General features: G+C 46.6%; 1 protein-coding gene across 1 annotated transcript in view; it reads right to left on the bottom strand.

Moving 5' to 3' along the window:
- Positions 1 to 17,397, bottom strand: part of LOC138247085 (sialic acid-binding Ig-like lectin 14) — a 104,502-nt gene extending 87,105 nt beyond the window's left edge. Inside the window, exons 1-2 of the mRNA XM_069201831.1 lie at positions 17,233 to 17,397; positions 13,781 to 13,852 (exon numbers count right to left, since the gene is read on the bottom strand). Coding sequence (XP_069057932.1) covers positions 13,781 to 13,850 — 70 coding nt within the window. The 5' untranslated portion in view covers positions 13,851 to 13,852; positions 17,233 to 17,397. The remainder of the gene's footprint in view (positions 1 to 13,780; positions 13,853 to 17,232) is intronic.
- Positions 17,398 to 18,095: the final 698 nt, after the last annotated feature.

The raw sequence follows: 18,095 nt of genomic DNA, 5'->3' as shown, positions 1-18,095 counted from the left end.
GTAGTTTTGAGGAAAGGGGCGAGTAGATTTCAGGGTTTAGGGCAGGGTTCCGGGGTAGTTTTTAGGACAGGGTGGGGTAGTTTTTAGGACAGGGTATGTTTTACAGGTAATCGCGGGGCAAGGAAGTTAGGGTAGGTTTTAGGACAGGGAAGAGTAGGTTTTATGGTTTAGGGTAGGGTTTGGGATTGTGGTAGTAGTTAGGGTAGGGCAGGGTAGGTTTTAGAGTTCAGGGCGGGGAGTTGGGTAGTTTTTAGGACAGGGCGGTAGGTTTTATGGTTTAGGGTAGGGTTCGGGGATGTGGTGGTAGTTAGGGTAGGGCAGGGTAGGTTTTAGAGTTCAGGGAGGGGAGTTGGGTAGTTTTTAGGACAGGGCGGGGCTCTTTTTAGGACATGTTTGTTTTTTAGGGTTTAGGGTGGGAGCAGGGGTCAGGGAAAGATTTAGGAGACAGCGGGGTCGGTTTCAAGATTCAGGGTGGGTCAGGGGTCGGGATCGTTTTTAGGTCAGGTTGGGGTAGTTTTTAGGAAAGGTTGGGGTAGGTTTTAGGGTTTAGGGAGGGGATGGGGGTCAGGATAGTTTTTGGGATAGGGCAGGGTAGGTTTTAGGGTTTAGGGTGGGGGTGGGGGAGTCGGGTTCGTTTTTAGGACAGGGTGGGGTAGTTTTTAGGATGGGGTAGTTATAGGGCTTAGGGCCGGAGTGGAGGTTAGAATAGTTAACACAGGGTGGGGTAGTTTTTAGGACAGGGTAGGTTTTAGTGTTTAGGGTGGGGTCAGGTTAGTTTTTAGGACAGGGTGCGGTAGGTTTTAGGACAGGGTAAATTTTAGAGTTTAGGGTGGGGTTAGGTAGTTTTTAGGACGGGGTAGGTTTTAGGACAGGGCAGGGTAACTTTTAGGGTTCAGGGCAGGGGCTCAGGGTAGTTTTTAGGGCAGGGTAGAGTAGATTTCAGTGTTTAGGGCAGTAGCAGTGCCTCAGGGTAGTGTTTAGGACAGGGTGGGGTAGTTTTTAGGACAGGGTAGGTTTTAGGATTTAGGGTAGGGCAGGAGTTGGAGTAGTTTTTAGGTCAGGTCGGGTCGTTTTTAGGGCAGGGTGGGGTAGGTTTTAGGGTGTAGGGTGGGGATTGGGGCCAGGGTAGTTTCTAACACAGGACAGGGTAGGTTTTAGGGTTTAGAGCAGGGGTAGGGGGGCGGGGTTGTTTTTAGGACATGGTGGGGTAGTTTTTAGGACAAGGTAGGTTTTAGGGTTTAGGGCAGAGTCAGTGGGTCAGGGTAGTTTTTAGGACAGGGCGAGGTAGGTTTTAGGACAGGGGAGGATAGCTTTTATGGTTTTGGGTGGGGTGCCAGGGTAGTTTTTAGGACAGGGCAAGGTAGGTTTTGGGATGGGGGTCGGGTAGCTTTTAGGACAGGGCGGGGTAGTTTTTAGAACAGGGTGAGTTTTAATGTTTAGGGCACGGGTCGGAGTAGATTTTAGAACAGGGTTGAATAGTTTTAGGGACAGGGTAGATTTTAGGGTTCAGGGCAGGGGCGAGAGGGTCGGATTAGTTTTTAGGTCAGAGTGGGGTAGTTTTTAGGACAGGGTGGGGTAGGTTTTAGAGTTTAGGACTGGATGGGGGTGAGGGTAGTTTTTAGGTCAGGGCAGGGTAGGTTTTAGTTTAGGGTTTAGGGCAAGGGTGGGGGGCGATGTATCTTTCAGGACAAGGGTGGGGTCATTTTTAGGACAAGGTAGATTTTAGGGTTTAGGGTGGGGCAGGGTAGTTTTTAGGACAAGGTGAGGTCTTTTTTAGGACAGGGTAGGTTTTAGGCTTTAGGGCGGGGTGGGAGGGTCGGGTAGTTTTTAGGACACGGTGGGGTAGTTATAAGGACAATGCAGGTTTTAGGGTTTAGGGCGGAGTCAGGGGTCAGGGTAGTTTTTAGGACTGGGCGAGGTAGGTTGTAGGGCAGGGCAGAGTAGCTTTTACGGTTTTGGGTGTGGTGTCAGGGTAGTTTTTAGGACAGGGCAAGGTAGGTTTTAGGATGGGGGTCGGGTAGCTTTTAGGACAGGGCGGGGTAGTTTTTAGAACAGGGTAAGTTTTAAGGTTTAGGGCGGGGGTCAGAGTAGATTTTAGAACAGGGTTGAATAGTTTTAGGGACAGGGTAGATTTTAGGGTTCAGGGCAGGGGCGAGAGGGTCGGATTAGTTTTTAGGTCAGAGTGGGGTAGTTTTTAGGACAGGGTGGGGTAGGTTTTAGAGTTTAGGACTGGATGGGGGTGAGGGTAGTTTTTAGGACAGGGCAGGGTAGGTTTTAGTGTTTAGGGCAGGGGTGGGGGGCGATGTATCTTTCAGGACAGGGTGGGGTAATTTTTAGGACAAGGTAGATTTTAGGGTTTAGGGTGGGGCAGGGTAGTTTTTAGGACAAGTTGAGGTCTTTTTTAGGACAGGGTAGGTTTTAGGCTTTAGGGCGGGGTGGGGGGTCGGGTAGTTTTTAGGACACAGTGGGGTAGTTATTAGGACAAGGCAGGTTTTAGGGTTTAGGGCGGAGTCAGGGGGTCGGGTAGTTTTTAGGACAGGGCGAGGTAGGTTGTAAGAAAGGGCAGGGTAGCCTTTACGGTTTTGGGTGGGGTGTCAGGGTAGTTTTTAGGACAGGGCAAGGTAGGTTTTAGGGTGGGGTCAGGGCAGCTTTTAGGACACGGTGGGGTAGTTTTTAGAACAGGGTAGGTTTTAAGGTTGGGGTAGGTTTTAGGGTGTAGGGTGGGGATTGGGGCCAGGGTAGTTTCTAACACAGGACAGGGTAGGTTTTAGGGTTTAGGGCAGAGGTGGGGGGTCGGGGTTGTTTTTAGGACAAGGTGGGGAAGTTTTTAGGACAAGGTAGGTTTTAGGGTTTAGGGCAGAGTCAGTGGGTCAGGGTAGTTTTTAGGACAGGGCGAGGTAGGTTTTAGGACAGGGGAGGGTAGCTTTTATGGTTTTGGGTGGGGTGTCAGGGTAGTTTTTAGGACAGGGCAAGGTAGGTTTTAGGATGGGGGTCAGGGTACCTTTTAGGACAGGGTGGGGTAGTTTTTAGAACAGGGTAAGTTTTAAGATTTAGGGCAGGGGTCAGAGTAGATTTTAGAACAGGGTTGAATAGTTTTAGGGACAGGGTAGATTTTAGGGTTCAGGGCAGGGGCAAGAGGGTCGGGTTAGTTTTTAGGTCAGGGTGGGGTAGTTTTTAGGACAGGGTGGGATAGGTTTTAGAGTTTAGGACTGGATGGGGGTGAGGGTAGTTTTTAGGACAGGGCAGGATAGGTTTTAGTTTAGGGTTTAGGGCAAGGGTGGGGGGCGATGTATCTTTCAGGACAGGGTGGGGTCATTTTTAGGACAAGGTAAGTTTTAGGGTTTATGGTGGGGCAGGGTCGTTTTTAGGACAAGGTGAGGTCTTTTTTAGGACAGGGTAAGTTTTAGGCTTTAGGGCGGGGTGGGAGGGTCAGGTAGTTTTTAGGACACAGTGGGGTAGTTATTAAGACAAGGCAGGTTTTAGGGTTTAGGGCGGAGTCAGGGGGTCAGGGTAGTTTTTGGGACTGGGCGAGGTAGGTTGTAGGACAGGGCAGGGTAGCTTTTACGGTTTTGGGTGTGGTGTCAGGGTAGTTTTTAGGACAGGGCAAGGTAGGTTTTGGGATGGGGGTCGGGTAGCTTTTAGGACAGGGCGGGGTAGTTTTTAGAACAGGGTAAGTTTTAAGGTTTAGGGCAGAGGTCGGAGAAGTTTTTAGAACAGGGTTGAATAGTTTTAGGGACAGGGTAGATTTGAGGGTTTAGGGCAGGGGCGAGAGGGTCGGGTTCGTTTTTAGGTCAGGGCGGGGTCGTTTTTAGGACAGGGAGGGTAGGTTTTAGAGTTTAGGACTGGATGGGGGTGAGGGTAGTTTTTAGGACAGGGCAGGGTAGGTTTTAGGGTTCAGGGCAGGGGTGGGAGGCGATGTATATTTCAGGACAGGGTGGGGTAATTTTTAGGACCAGGTAGGTTTTAGGGTTTAGGGTGGGGCAGGGTAGTTTTTAGGACAAAGTGAGGTATTTTTAGGACAGGGTAGGTTTTAGGCTTTAGGGCGGGGTGTGGGGGTCGGGTAGTTTTTAGGACACAGTGGGGTAGATATTAGGACAAGGCAGGTTTTAGGGTTTAGGGTGGAGTCAGGGGGTCGGGTAGTTTTTAGGACTGGGCGAGGTAGGTTGTAAGAAAGGGCAGGGTAGCTTTTACGGTTTTCAGTGGGGTGTCAGGGTAGTTTATAGGACAGGGCTCGGTAGGTTTTAGTGTGGGGTCAGGGCAGCTTTTATGACACGGTGGGGTAGTTTTTAGAACAGGGTAGGTTTTAAGGTTGGGGTAGGTTTTAGGGTGTAGGGTGGGGATTGGGGTCAGGGTAGTTTTTAGCACAGGACAGGGTAGGTTTTGGGGTTTAGGGCAGGGGTGGGGGTCGGGGTTGTTTTTAGGACAAGGCGGGGTAGTTTTTAGGACAAGGTAGGTTTTAGGGTTCAGGGCAGAGTCAGGGGGTCAGGGTAGTTTTTAGGACAGGGTGAGGTAGGTTGTAGGACAGGGCAGGGTAGCTTTTACGGTTTTGGGTGGGGTGTCAGGGTAGTTTTTAGGACAGGGCAAGGTAGTTTTAGGGTGGGGGTGGGGTAGCTTTTAGGAGAGGGCGGGGTCGTTTTTAGAACAGGGTAAGTTTTAAGGTTTAGGGCAGGGGTGAGAGGGTCGGGTTAGTTTTTAGGTCAGGGTGGGGTAGTTTTTAGGACAGGGCGGGGTAGTTTGTAGAACAGGGTAAGTTTTAAGGTTTAGGGCAGGGGTGAGAGGGCCGGGTTAGTTTTTAGGTCAGGGTGGGGTAGTTTTTAGGACAGGGTGGGGTAGGTTTTAGAGTTTAGGACTGGATGGGGGTGAGGGTAGTTTTTAGGACAGGGCAGGGCAGGTTTTAGGGTTTAGGGCAGGGGTGGGGGCGATGTATCTTTCAGGACAGGGTAGGGTCATTTTTAGGACAAGGTAGGTTTTAGGGTTCAGGGTGGGGCAGGGTAGTTTTTAGGACAAGGTGAGGTCTTTTTTAGAACAGGGTAGGTTTTATGCTTTAGGGCGGGGTGGGGGGGTCGGGGTAGTTTTTAGGACACAGTGGGGTAGTTATTAGGACAAGGCAGGTTTTAGGGTTTAGGGCGGAGTCAGGGGGTCGTGTAGTTTTTAGGACAGGCCAAGATAAGTTGTAGGAAAGGGCAGGGTAGCTTTTACGGTTTTGGGTGTGGTGTCAGGGTAGTTTTTGGGACAGGGCAAGGTAGGTTTTAGGGTGGGGTCAGGGCAGCTTTTAGGACAGGGCAGGGTAGTTTTTAGAACAGGGCAGGTTTTAAGGTTTAGGGCAGGGGTCGGAGTAGTTTTTAGGACAGGGTTAAATAGTTATTGGGACAGGGTAGATTTTAGGGTTTAAAGCAGGGGCGAGAGGGTCGGGGGAGTTTTTAGGTCAGGTTGGGGTGGGTTTTAGGGTTTAGGGCCAGGTGTGGGGGGCGATGTAGCTTTCAGGACAGGGTGGGGTCGTTTTTAGGACAGGCTAGGTTTTAGGGTTTAGGGTGGGGTGGGATAGTTTTTAGGACAGCATGAGGTCTTTTTTAGGACAAGGTAGGTTTTAGGGTTTAGGGCGGGGTAGGAGGTCAGGTTAGTTTTTAGGACAGGGTGGGGTAGTTATTGGGACAAGCTAGGTTTTATGGTTTAGGGCAGAGGCAGAGGTCAGGGTAGTTTTTTGGACAGGGCGGGTAGGTTGTAGGATAAGGCAGGGTAGCTTTTACGGTTTTGCGTCGGGTGTCGGGGTAGTTTTTAGGACAGGGCAAAGTAAGTTTTAGGTTTTAGGGCCGGGGTCGGGGTAACTTTTAGGACAGGGTGGGTTTTTGTAGGACAGGCTAGGTTTTAAGGTTCAGGGTGGGGGGCCGGAAGTTTTTAGGATAGGGTTGATTAGTTTTTTGGACAGGGTAGGTTTTAGGGTTTTGGGTGGGATTTGGGTTTGGGGTAGTTTTTTAGGACAGGGAGGGGTAGGTTTTAGGACAGGGCAGAGCAGCCTTTAGGACATAGGGACAGGTGCGGGTCAGGGTCGTTTTAAGGACAGGGCGGGGTAGGTTTTAGGGCAGGGGTGGGGGTTTGGGGTAGTTTTTAGGACAGGGCACGTTAGGTTTCAGGGTTTAAGGTGGGGGTCAGGGTAGTTTTGGAGACAGGGCGGGGTAGGTTTTAGGACAGGGCAGGCTTTAGGGTTTAGAGTGAGGGCGGTGGGTGGGATAGTTTTTAGGACAGGGTGGGGTAGGTTTTAGGGTTCAGGGTGTAAGGCAGTTTTTAAGACAGGGTGGGATGTTTTTAGGACAGGGTAGGTTTTAAGGTTTAGGACAGGGGCTCAGGGTAGTTTTTAGGACAGAGCAGGGTAGGTTTTGGGTTTAGGCCTGGGTCAGGGGTTAGAGTAGTTTTTTAGGACAGGGTGGAGAAGTTTTTAGGACAGGGTGGGGTAGGTTTTATGGTTTAGGGCGGGGTCTGGTGTAGTTTTTAGGACAGGGAAGGTTTTAGGGTTTAGGACGGGGTTGGGGAGTCGGGGTAGTTTTTAGGACAGGGTGGGGTCGTTTTTAGGACAGGGTATGTTTTAGGGTGGGGGTCGGGGTCGTTTTCACGACAGGGTGGGGTCGTTTTTAGATTGGGGTAGTTTAGGGCTTAGGGCGGGAGTAGGGGTCAGGATAGTTTTTAGGACATGGTGGGGTTGTTATTAGGACAGAGTAGGTTTTAGGGTAGGGTCGGGGTACTTTTTAGGACATGGCAGGGTAGGTTTTAGGGCAGGGCAGGGTAACTTTTAAGGTTTAGGGCAGGGGCGGGGGCTCAGAGTAGTTCTTAGGACAGGGCAGGGGCTCAGGGTAGTTTGTAGGATCAGGTGGGGTAGTTTTTAGGACAGGGCAGTTTTTAGGGTTTTGGGTAGGGGTCGGGTTCAGGGTAGTTTATAGGACAGGGTGACGTAGTTTTTAGGACAGGGTAGCTTTTCGGATTTAGGCGGGGTCAGGATAGTTTTTAGAACAGGGCCAGGTAGGTTTTAGGATTTAGGGCTGGGTCTGGGGGGTCTGGGTAGATTTTAGAAAAGGACGTGGAAGATTTTATGACAGGGTGGGTTAGGTTTAAGGGTTTAAGGCAGGGTGCAGGGTCAGAGTATTTATTAGGACAGGGCAGGGTATGTTTTAGGGGTTTAGGGCAGGGGTGAGCAAGTCAGGTAGGTTTTAGGACAGGGTGGGGTCGTTTTCAGGACAAGGTAGGTTTTAGAGTTTAAGGTGGGGTTGGGTTGTTTTTAGAACAGGGCAGATTAGGTTTTAGGACAGAGCAGGGTACCTTTTAGGGTTTGGGGAAGGGGCTCAGTAACAGAATGGGGTAGTTTTCAGGATGGGGTAGTTTTAGGGCTTAGGGCAGGAGTGGGGGGTTGGGATAGTTTTTAGGACAGGGTAGGGTAGTTTTTAGGACAGGGTAGGTTTTAGGGTTTAGGGCAGGGTTGGGTTGTATTTAGAACAGGGCAGATTAGGTTTTAGGACAGAGCAGGGTACCTTTTAGGGTTTAGGGAAGGGGCTCAGTATAGTTTTTAGGACAGGGCAGAGTAGATTTCAGGGTTTAGGGCAGGGACTCGGTGGGGTAGTTTTTAGGATATGGTAGGTTTTAGGGTGGGGCTAGAGGGTCGGGAGGGTTTTATCACACAACCATGCACACCACATATACCTTTAGTAAGCATGCTTTTACAAGGAAATTCATTGTAAAGGCATGCATGGTAAAGGTATGCGTGGTAAAGACTAGGTAAACCATGCCCTGGTTATGTTTCAAGACTACAAATAAACTGAAACGAAACCCAAAGTCAGTAAAACTGGATTGTTTATTTCCTTTTATAGAAAGGGGTAGTTGAAGTTTCATTCTCATAGCTGCTCATCACAGCTCACTGCCAGGGCTTTTGTTTAATAATGCACCTGAAGTGTTTCCGAACACTCCTATTGTTACAGAAGGCTATGAGAGTAATTGCAGAGCATAGAAAATGACTATCCCCCACTCAACTAGTCTAGCAAGGGCAGATGACTTAAAGCCAGATGTACAAAACATTTTTCTGGTCTCATGCAGCTCGAATTGCTTTTTCTATTGTACAAAATGCAATTTGGTAACTTGTTACTGAATCGCATTTTACATTTGTGATTTGGTATTTGGAAGGGGCGTGTTTAGGGCGTCTCTTACAAATATCGAATCAGTGTGGTATGTATTATTGTTTTGCAACCTAAATCCGGTCCCAAAACAGTAATGCTTTACCACTAGTTTAAAACTGGTGGTATCCCTTTCTCAAAGGGGAGAATAAAAATTCAATGTTTTTTTCTTTTTAAACGCATACCAATTTTTTTTAAGTAAAACAGGCTGCACTTTAGGAAAAATTGCTTTATTAAAAAGCAATCACAGACATATTGGTCTGCTGACCTCAACAGGGCACCATCCCTGTGATGGTTGCTATTCCTAACGGGTTGCAAATTGCAACCTATTTCATTAAAATGCATGAGGTAGTCTATTTGTAACCCACTTGGAATCACTAATGAAACTCAAAAGAGTTTTTGACATTGGGAATAGCAATTTCCTAATTACAATTCAGAGAGAATTGCAATTAGGAAATCGGTATTCCTAATGTCTGTACATCTGGCCCTCAGTTATCACAAGACAGAACTTTTGATCAGGAATGTATGGAAGAAGACTTTATAACTTTACTAAAATTATGTATAAAATGTTATTACTTATGGGGGCCTTTCAGCCAGCTCCCTTCATCCACTGGTCTGTTATTATGTCAGTCACTTTTTTCTTTCGCACACTATAACATACATCATGGGGCAGTGGGGCAGCCTACTTCAGCCATCAGCTAACTTTACTGTCAGTGATACATTTCTGCATTTTCAAAAAGAGCATGGAGACAACTATGGTGATGAATTATTGTGAGCAAGAAAATATTTTTGCCTTTAGGCTTTTTTATTAGATTGATAAGGCCTAGCAGCATCCCTAATTCTGATGTTTTGTAAAACCCTTCACAGAACGAAAACCAAGCCTTGATAAAGCTAAAAGGCTAGGAGCCATTGCCAGACAAATTGGCTTTGCAAGTGCTTGTTTAAAAAAGGAAGAAACACAACTAAATTATGCCCAATGAAAAAGGAACAATATTTTTAAGAACTCTCTGTCCTTGACCAGCAGCCCGTAGTCAGTACTATCATCAAGTAAAAGTCTTTGCATGAGCCAATCTAGATGATCTGGCATCTAGGCTGAACACATTGTTCTGGAATACTTGCACACATGCCAACCCTCTGGATGTAGGCGGAAGACTGCCGAATTCAAAGAAAGTCTCCCACCTCCTGATTCCTGCATGCAAAAACCTGATTCCTCAGCAGGTTTCAGCTGACGGACACTAGTCTTGTGCGACTCGGAGTATGCACTGCCAGTAACCTACTCCTGCAGGCCTCTGCACAACTGTTTTTTCACGCTCTCTCTACCTTCCATAGCATTTTCTATGTGCTCCTGACAGGTAAAGAAACATTGTATATTTGCATTTCTGATATCCGATCCTGCAGAAGCACACCTGCAAATCCCACACATGCCAATAGACCCGATTCAGACCTCGATAGAAGTCAGTGGGAGAAATACATTCTCCGGATTGTTTTTTTTTAAATCTCCAAATGTCCTCTTCTAAAAACTGTGGCAGGTATGTACTTGTAAGTTGTTCAACAAAAGTGAAGGAATTCCAAAATGTGCACTTCAATAGTTTTCCACTACCCAAGGTACCCCTGTAGTTTTGAGTAGTGTTGAATTATGTACATTGTTTATGATTTTCCAGGTTTGGTTTTCTATCACACCTTGATACAGATGGCTGTCAGGGAAATAAACAGAAGGATATACTAGGGGGCTCATTTACGAGGCTTTAGTGACACACTGCGCAATTAGAGCATCATATTTTTTGATGCTCCGGTGGTGCAGTGTGCCAGCCCATATTTACAAGGCTACCTTGCGTGGCTTTTCATGGCCTTGTAAATATGAACCCTTTCACCCATAACACTGCCTGAAAGGGGTGTTTCATGGGTGCCGCTTGGGTGCTCCCACGAAACACCCATGGAACCTTAAGGAAACTGACACATCCTCAGATTTACACATCTCAGGGGTGGCCTAAGATTGATGCAACAGGGAGATATATCTTTGAGGAAAACACCTCTTTTGTGCAGGAGTCTCTTTCTGCACAAAAGCTATTATCGCCATAATGCAGGCGTCCCTGCGTTAGCACAATGCAGCAATTTGGGAACCAGCGCAGGATGAGAGGAGAGAAATTTGCCGTATCTTTTAGATATGGCACATTTCTGCCCTTTCCCAGTGGTGCAGGGTGGCGCAGAAAGGCACTTACTGCGCCACCCTGAACCAGGAGCCTTGTAAATGAGGCCATAGGTCTTTCCACTTCCACTGGCTGATGGGAGCTCTCATCTTGGTCCCTGTAGTAGGTAAGGGTGTAAGGTTAGGGGTAGGCAGCAGTGAGTTGAGACTAATGAGAAATAATTATGGAATCGGACATAAAGAGACCAGCTAGAACACCAGAAGAGTGTTGGGTGGGGATGTTGTGTCATTAGCGCGTAAGTTGGCTGGACATTGGGTCCACTATTACAATAACAGTGTTTCGGTGAGAAGATAAATTCCACAATTAGCTCAGTAAGCGTTCTGAAGAGTAAGAAATAGAATGAATGTGGTACCATGAGTCTGTTTAACAATGATTTCGGGGGTAAAGCATAGAGTCTAATTTTGATTTTATGGCAATATAGGGCAGAATCAGGGCTCTGAGTCAGAGAGGAGGGCTTTGGAAAGAGCTGAAGGAGTAGTAATTTGCAAGAAAGTGAATACACTGAACCACCAAGCTTCTTGGAGGGATTGCCCCACAAGTCAGGTGTTTGTGCCAAAAGACTGGAGCATCAGTGGAGTGAGAATAGAAAGCGGGCGACGGGGTAAGCAAATGACTAGCTTCACACTTGCTCTTCTCACTGGCAGGATCTCCACTGGTCAGGTAGGATAGGTAGAGTAAAATAATTGTACACATCAGGAAGTTGGAGATCGGAGTGGCACGTAGTCGGGGAGGAGGGAGTGATGACCGGAAAATAGCAGCCAGGAAAGTGTTGGAAGTGGTTATCAAGACATGAAAACAAGATTTACAGCCATGAAAGCTTGCTTTAGGGAGGAGAATGCACAGTTGAGTGTGGTGGTATTGCAGGCGGGGAATGTAAGGCTAAGGAGGCCCCTGAAGGTGGTTTCTCGAGCATGAGGTCTTAAGTGATTCAAAAGTTGGAGGTTAATGGGCAGAAATGGAAATCAACAGGGATATGACAGGGAAGTTAAAGTAGCAAATGCAGCAAGGTGATATTGCGCAAGATGCAGGAAAGCCAGTAGAGATGATAGAGAATCAGTCAAGAAGGGAGCAGGTGGAACATCGCTTTTAATAGGATAAGATGGTATGAGGTAAAAAGTAGGAGTAGGTGAAGAAGTCAGAAAATGGTCAAAGATCAGTGCAGTGTAGGGTGGATAGCACATTGTTTGGATGCACTGGTAGGAAGAAGATGAGCAGTGGCAATGAGACAAGAAAAGAAGGGCGGGTTGGGCAAGTAGAGGGAGTTGACAGGGTGGCAAAGGTAACATGGTTAGGAAGAGCAGTACAGATGGTAGTTCTTAGGATGAGAATTAATCTGTAAGCAGAATGAAGAAAAAGAGTAAGGCACGTAAGATGGATGGAAAGGCAGATGGGTCATAGCCATGGAAGCAGTGTTAGGTGAAAGTAGACATACACTAAGAAACAGAAAAAAAGATTCCCATAAAGAAGTGAAGAAGAAGCAGCAGTTTGAACGCTATAAGCATTTTTTGGAGTAAGCGAAAGCTGGAGGAACAAGAGGAGTATGAGAAGAGACAAGGCAGCTGAAGGATGGGTTGAATAAGATGATGCGAAATAAGACTGAGGGACTGATTTGGAGTTTGGCAGATGGGATACTCTGTCACAAATGTGATGGACATCCCATCAACCAGAGTATGAACCAGGGCCTAAGACAGGAGAGAAGGATAAGGAAATCTACAGGGTGTTGTGCTATTTTATTTTGTCATACAACCGATGGAGTTGGCAGCCATAATTTGAACAGTGTGATAGACAAGGTATAAAGCATGGCATATTTCACACATTCTTAGGGAGTAGCTCAAATACTTTTAATGTTGTCATTTCTTCCAGGAGAAGAAAAGTGCTGTTTGCAGTTCAGACATCCATGGGTGAAGCCAGAAAGAGACGGGCTAGGTAGCAGACGATGACCACCTATTTGAACTGGACTTCAGGTCCATTATATTATAAATCTCATCTATTAGGAAAAGGGCATTTCTTAGCCACTTTGCTACAGACAAAAGGAAGAAACTATGGGCCTCATTCCGACCCGGACGGGCGGCGGACGCCGCCCGCCGGGCGGAAACCGCCCAAACACTGCCCCGCGGTCAGAAGACCGCAGGGGGCATTTCAACTTTCCCGCTGGGCCGGCGGGCGATCTGCAAAAGATCGCCCGCCGGCCCAGCGGGAAAGCGCCTTCCACGAGGATGCCGGCTCCGAATGGAGCCGGCGGAGTGGAAGGTGTGCGACGGGTGCTGTGGCACCCGTCGCGCTTTTCAGTGTCTGCTAAGCAGACACTGAAAAGCAATGTGGGGCCCTGTTAGGGGGCCCCTGCAGTGCCCATGCCATTGGCATGGGCACTGCAGGGGCCCCCAGGGGCCCCACGACACCCGTTCCCGCCAGCCAGGTTCTGGCGGTGTAAACCGCCAGAACCAGGCTGGCGGGAAGGGGGTCGGAATCCCATGGGAAGCCATGGAGGATTCCCATGGGCAGCGGGAAACCGGCGGGAAACCGGCGGGAGACCGCTGGTTTCCCGTTTCTGACCGCGGCGTTACCGCCGCGGTCAGAATGCCCATGAATGCACCGCCAGCCTGTTGGCGGTGCATTCGCTGCCCTCGGCCCTGGCGGATTCAATCCGCCAGGGTCAGAATGAGGGCCTATATGAACAAAGTAGGACCAGTGGTATATTTGTGACAAAAAATTCAGAACACATAATAAGACGCAATAAATTACAACCTGCTCTTCCAATGTTGTAAAAGCCTAAGGACAGACCTAGTGTGACCTTTAGACATAGTCCCTGGGCAGAAACAAGAAAAATATAGAGGTTCTCATGTGGAATGGACTGTGATAGGAATATAATGTGGGCAATTATAGAAAGGGAGCAGATTATAGGTTCCCTGATCAATGCAAGAAGTCAAGTGGTTTGATCAGTAAAGCCAGTGGATCCTGATATTTAATAAGTGGTATAAAATCCAAGACTCTGTTGATGCACTGGTTCAAAATCTCTCATTGCCCAATTATTCTCATTAATAAATCAGTATTTAGTCATCCAAAAAGCCCTCTTTGTGTTCTGATGTACACGGTGAACTGACATATTACAGTGATATCTCCAGACCTCTTACAATGCACCTCGAGCATCAGATCCTCTATGTTCTTCTACTCTCCTTTGTAGGTGCTCACACTGATCCTCTGTTCAGATTGCAGTGTGTGATGGAATCTTACTACTTCAACTATGACAATACTCCTACATTTGCTGCAACACAGCCATTAGGGAGTTAAAGGAAACCCTCTTCCTGTTAAGAAAGTTCAAGAGTTGTCACAACTATTGCAGGAATGCATAGGGATGCCGCTGTAAGAAGACTATTCCTAGTAATTTCCCAAAAGTGAGGTGTTCTTATGAAGCTGACTTACCCAGTAGGATGAACTGAAGAAGAGGTTGCTGCTGAGAGTTCTTCTCTCGGCCCATGACACCATCACCCATACCTTGAAAAAAAGCAAATTCAATGTAAACATAAGATTCTTCTAGAGGCTGAAGCCAGTTTGCACTGAGCGACAACTTATCACATTGATCCAAATGATTGACTGAGTAATAGTAATTCTGGCTATGAGGAAACAAAGGCTCGGAAGCAAACCCATGAAGTCTTTCTTTGAGGTGAGTGAGATCAGGAACACATTGTACATCAGTGTGAAAATTATTGTTGCCCTGGTGGTAAGTAACTAGTTTTTTGCATCTCTGGCTCTTTCTACCATCTCTCACTTTGTCACCCTTCTTTCTGACTAATATGAAGAATGCACAGCATCATTATTGTTTATTTAAAACGTGCACATAACCCAATGGCAACCAACTGGGTATTAAAATTTTGAGAAGCATCGTTCTATGGTGCAGCCCAATGTGCAGTCATCAAACTCTACTTATTTACACTGCCTGTTATGATCAATTCCCTCAGTTTAATAGCACTATCAGTTTTACCTCCCGCAGCTACTCACTCAAAGAATCTCACACTGGTGCAACCTTTTCTGCAAAAAGAGCTATTTAGGTTGAATGAAAATCACCCTGAGCTACTAACGTTATTAGTGTGGTAATAGTGACCACATCAGACTACATAAGATTACAGTAGTGGCCACCATTTGCAATATTCCCAGCAGTGACCTCCTCAGTGCATCAGGCAGGGTTGTCAGCAGTAATGTAAACAAGGCTTTGTTAATGTGGAAGGCCTCTATGGGGGTGACACACAGTAGCCTTAGCTGCAACGCCCCTGGCACCAAGGTAATACTATTTGGTAACAAGTCTCCCCAGTGCTGCATGAATAATAACTCAAATAATAGCTTTAAGTATATTTGCAAATTAAACCATTTTTCTCCAAGCCTCAGCCTTTGAAGGTAAATACATTTTTTGTCTCAACACACACACTTTCAAATGTTGAAAAAGGTACACATCCACTAAATCACACAAGCAAAAGCTTCTAATGCAGTAGCCTGGGTTGCACTCAGGGGAGTTAGTTATAGATAGCTCAGGGAGCTATCTGTAGTTCACGAGCTACTTGTTAGAGAAGCCTGCACTAGAGTTTCATATAAAGACAAGTACTAGGTGCCAGACCAAACCCCTGTTTGGAAGGCAAATTAGTCCTCCATAGGCAGGAAATATTGCCACAAGCCAGGGTCTCCGGTAGGGTAGTAGGCTGAGACTTGTGAGGTTTGAGACAGTTAGACAATCCTTGTTGTCTTTGAAAACACTGGAACTAGGCATTAGCTGAAGCTCACTGAATTGCCAAATTCCTTCTCTTCATGGTTGAACTTTCAGGGGATAACAAGGTTGAACGGTCAAGGCTTACTCGTGGAGAATATTGTGGCTAGAACGCTTAGCTCAGCTAGCGCCTAACTCTCAAAAAATGGATTACCCAATGAGTCTTGATCTTATATAGAAGGAACAAGATTTTATTCATAATTAAGGAAATATGCTTAGTACGTTCACTAGTAGCATGGCACATTTTTAATCAGTAAACATTACAGTAAATCTGTTGCTGCAATCCTAAACCCACTTTAAGCAGCAATAATAGCAAAGAGGCCTTGATGCTACAATCAAAGCACATGGCCAGGTTAAAGGTACACAGTGAGGCAGTCATCTGATTTAGACAACTTGTTTAGGGAGGCCCTAAGCAATCTTCATAAAAGCCATTAACAGGAGGCACCACTAGCAGTTGACAGCAATCAGCGACCTTAGTTTGAAGAACAAGGCACATGTGCAGTGCAGTACTGAGGCACATGCAGTGGCTTAACATTAGGGACTGGGGGAGGGCCTTCGATGTGCATTGCAGGGGGCCCCCTCAAGTTTTGTCACGCCACTCAGCACATGGGCCTTCACGTCAAATTGCAGGAAATAGAGGTTGTGGCATTGAGCAGGATTGGGGTGGAGAGACCTGGAGTCACATGCAGGATTCTCTAGATGGAAACACTAACTGTTCACAGAGGCACATGGGCTTGTATTGTTTTAACATGTATACTGGTGTTTACTTTTTCATTTGTATGACTGAAAATTTAACACACCATAATAAATACTTTGTCATTCTGAAGTGTGATGGAAACCAGAAAAACTCCAAACACTTTGTTTGGTGATTTGCAAATGATTAATATTTACTCACAAACAATTTCCACACATTATTGTTCGTGCAATGTTATTGTTTTATCAGTAAAACTGAACCTCTGTAAGAATGTTGTTGTCATTTCAATGGAAAATGTGCTGCCTATAAATGACAGTGTGCTACCACATCTTTCTTTAGTAATGCATTTGCAACAGTGTGCTCCAAAATTGCTCCAAAATCCATCTTCTGCTCATATAACACCTTCACCAGTCTCCTGGTGAATGTGCGTGGCTCATTGCTACACTTGTTCTTTGTGTGAAACGTGGGGGCAGATTTAAAAGGCCTTGTGCCATAATATTGCCACATTAGCGTCATTTTTTTACACTAATGTAGTGATATTATAAACGCCGCACCAGATTTACAAAGTGGTCCATGCATGCATTGCGGCACATTGTAACCCCTTGCGCCACATTATGCCTGCACCAGGCATAATGTATACAAGGGGGTGTTCCCCGTTGGGCAGGGGCGAAGAATTAGCTCAAAGAAATCTAAAAGATTTCTTTGCGTCAATTTTTACAGCATCTTTAAAGCCTGTTCAGAGCAGGCATTAAAAGGGGGCACACCATTGGTTACAATGGGCCCCTATGTACTGTTCAGGGTTAGTGCCAAAATTTTGGTGCTAACCCTTAACAGTACATCAATAGCGTCAGAAATTCTGTCACTATTGCCCCCTAGGCCGCACCATGGTGCACCTTATTTTAAATATGGCGCACACATGGTGGCGGTAGTGTGGCGCTAAGGGGAGCAAGGAAAGTGGCGTTTCACTGGGTGCCCCTTTGATTTTTCACAGTCCATATGGCTTCAGTGATGTAGCCCTGATGACTGCACCTGCAACCAAAAACAGTTTATAAGTATGCTCTTTACTAGGACACGGTTCTGCTAAGAATAGCGTTCACAGTTTGTGGCCTGTACTGTGCCTGCCTTGTATGCAAGAGTGAGTTGAGGGCTTCTGTTCTCATAGCCCTACTTCCGGCAGGATATCGAAAGGGGCGTGGTCAGACGGGTTTCAGGTGTCTGGTCCCTCACAACAGCGAGGTTTCTGTTAGCCGTTTTACAAAATGATATACACTTTTCATTTAGAATGAGGGAATTTCACAAAATTGTATGGCAGCTTACTTCGAAACATTGTGAATTGAACGTGCCCAATTTAATTTCGTTTTCTCAAAATAAGAGCGCACATTAGCACTGTTTTAAAAAAAAGAGTTTAGGAAGAAAGTGGCTTACCTGCAGTGGGGTAGTGGAGTACACGATCTGAAAAGGGACAGAGCGGGATTTCACGCGCTGAGTCAACTCCTGTCAAAGGCCAAGAACTGATTAATAAATACAGTTTGCATCTAAATAGTGTTTAAGAAACTCTTAAGAAACTTCCCGTCTGATACGCCCCTCTCAACCGGGATAGTTTCAGTTTAGTCAGGCGAGAGAGGAAGCAGCTGTTAACAAATATAAAGCAGAAACCATGCGGAAACTTTCTGAGCTGTGGCCAACTAAGACGGAATATGGTGGCGACTTCCGTGTGGGAAGGACAATACTTGACAACTTCCTTGTCACCTTTATCTAAACCACTTGGGACATTCTGTCTTCCGAGTAGGCCCTTCGGAAGTCCCCTGTCTTTTTCTCCAGAAGTCTTTCTTTTATTTATACTTTTCCCTAATCCTGGCTCCAACTCTTCTCTCATATCCTAAGGGGATGAGCTCATTACCCCCTCACAGTTGCCCTTCTCCCAGGCCTTACTGAATGAGGTGTTGCCACTTCATTCAGCAAGGACTGGGATGAGGAGGACCATGTATAAGGGTAATGATTTTTGGCCATGGGCGAAAACGAATCATGCATGTGCGTCACGTCCTAGGCCTGTGACCCGCGGCTGGGTAAGACTGCAGCAGGGCTGGCAGGCCTTTTGGGAATTGAATAAACTAGGCCCATTTGTGTCATAGCGTGCGCAATTTCAGGGCCAAAGTAAGATTTTGTCGCAAACTGCTAGTGTGGACAGCACCTGTTGGGTGGCCTCAAGTGAACCACCAGGAGCACATTTGTTAACGTGGAGGAGGGAGGGATACTGCCTAGGAAAGCACTAGACTTAGAACTTTTAG

Source organism: Pleurodeles waltl, chromosome 7, assembly GCF_031143425.1.
Source record: "Pleurodeles waltl isolate 20211129_DDA chromosome 7, aPleWal1.hap1.20221129, whole genome shotgun sequence".
NCBI lineage: Eukaryota > Metazoa > Chordata > Amphibia > Caudata > Salamandridae > Pleurodeles > Pleurodeles waltl.
The sequence above is the reverse complement of the archived record's forward strand: the minus strand, read 5'-3'. Positions and strand labels throughout refer to the sequence as shown.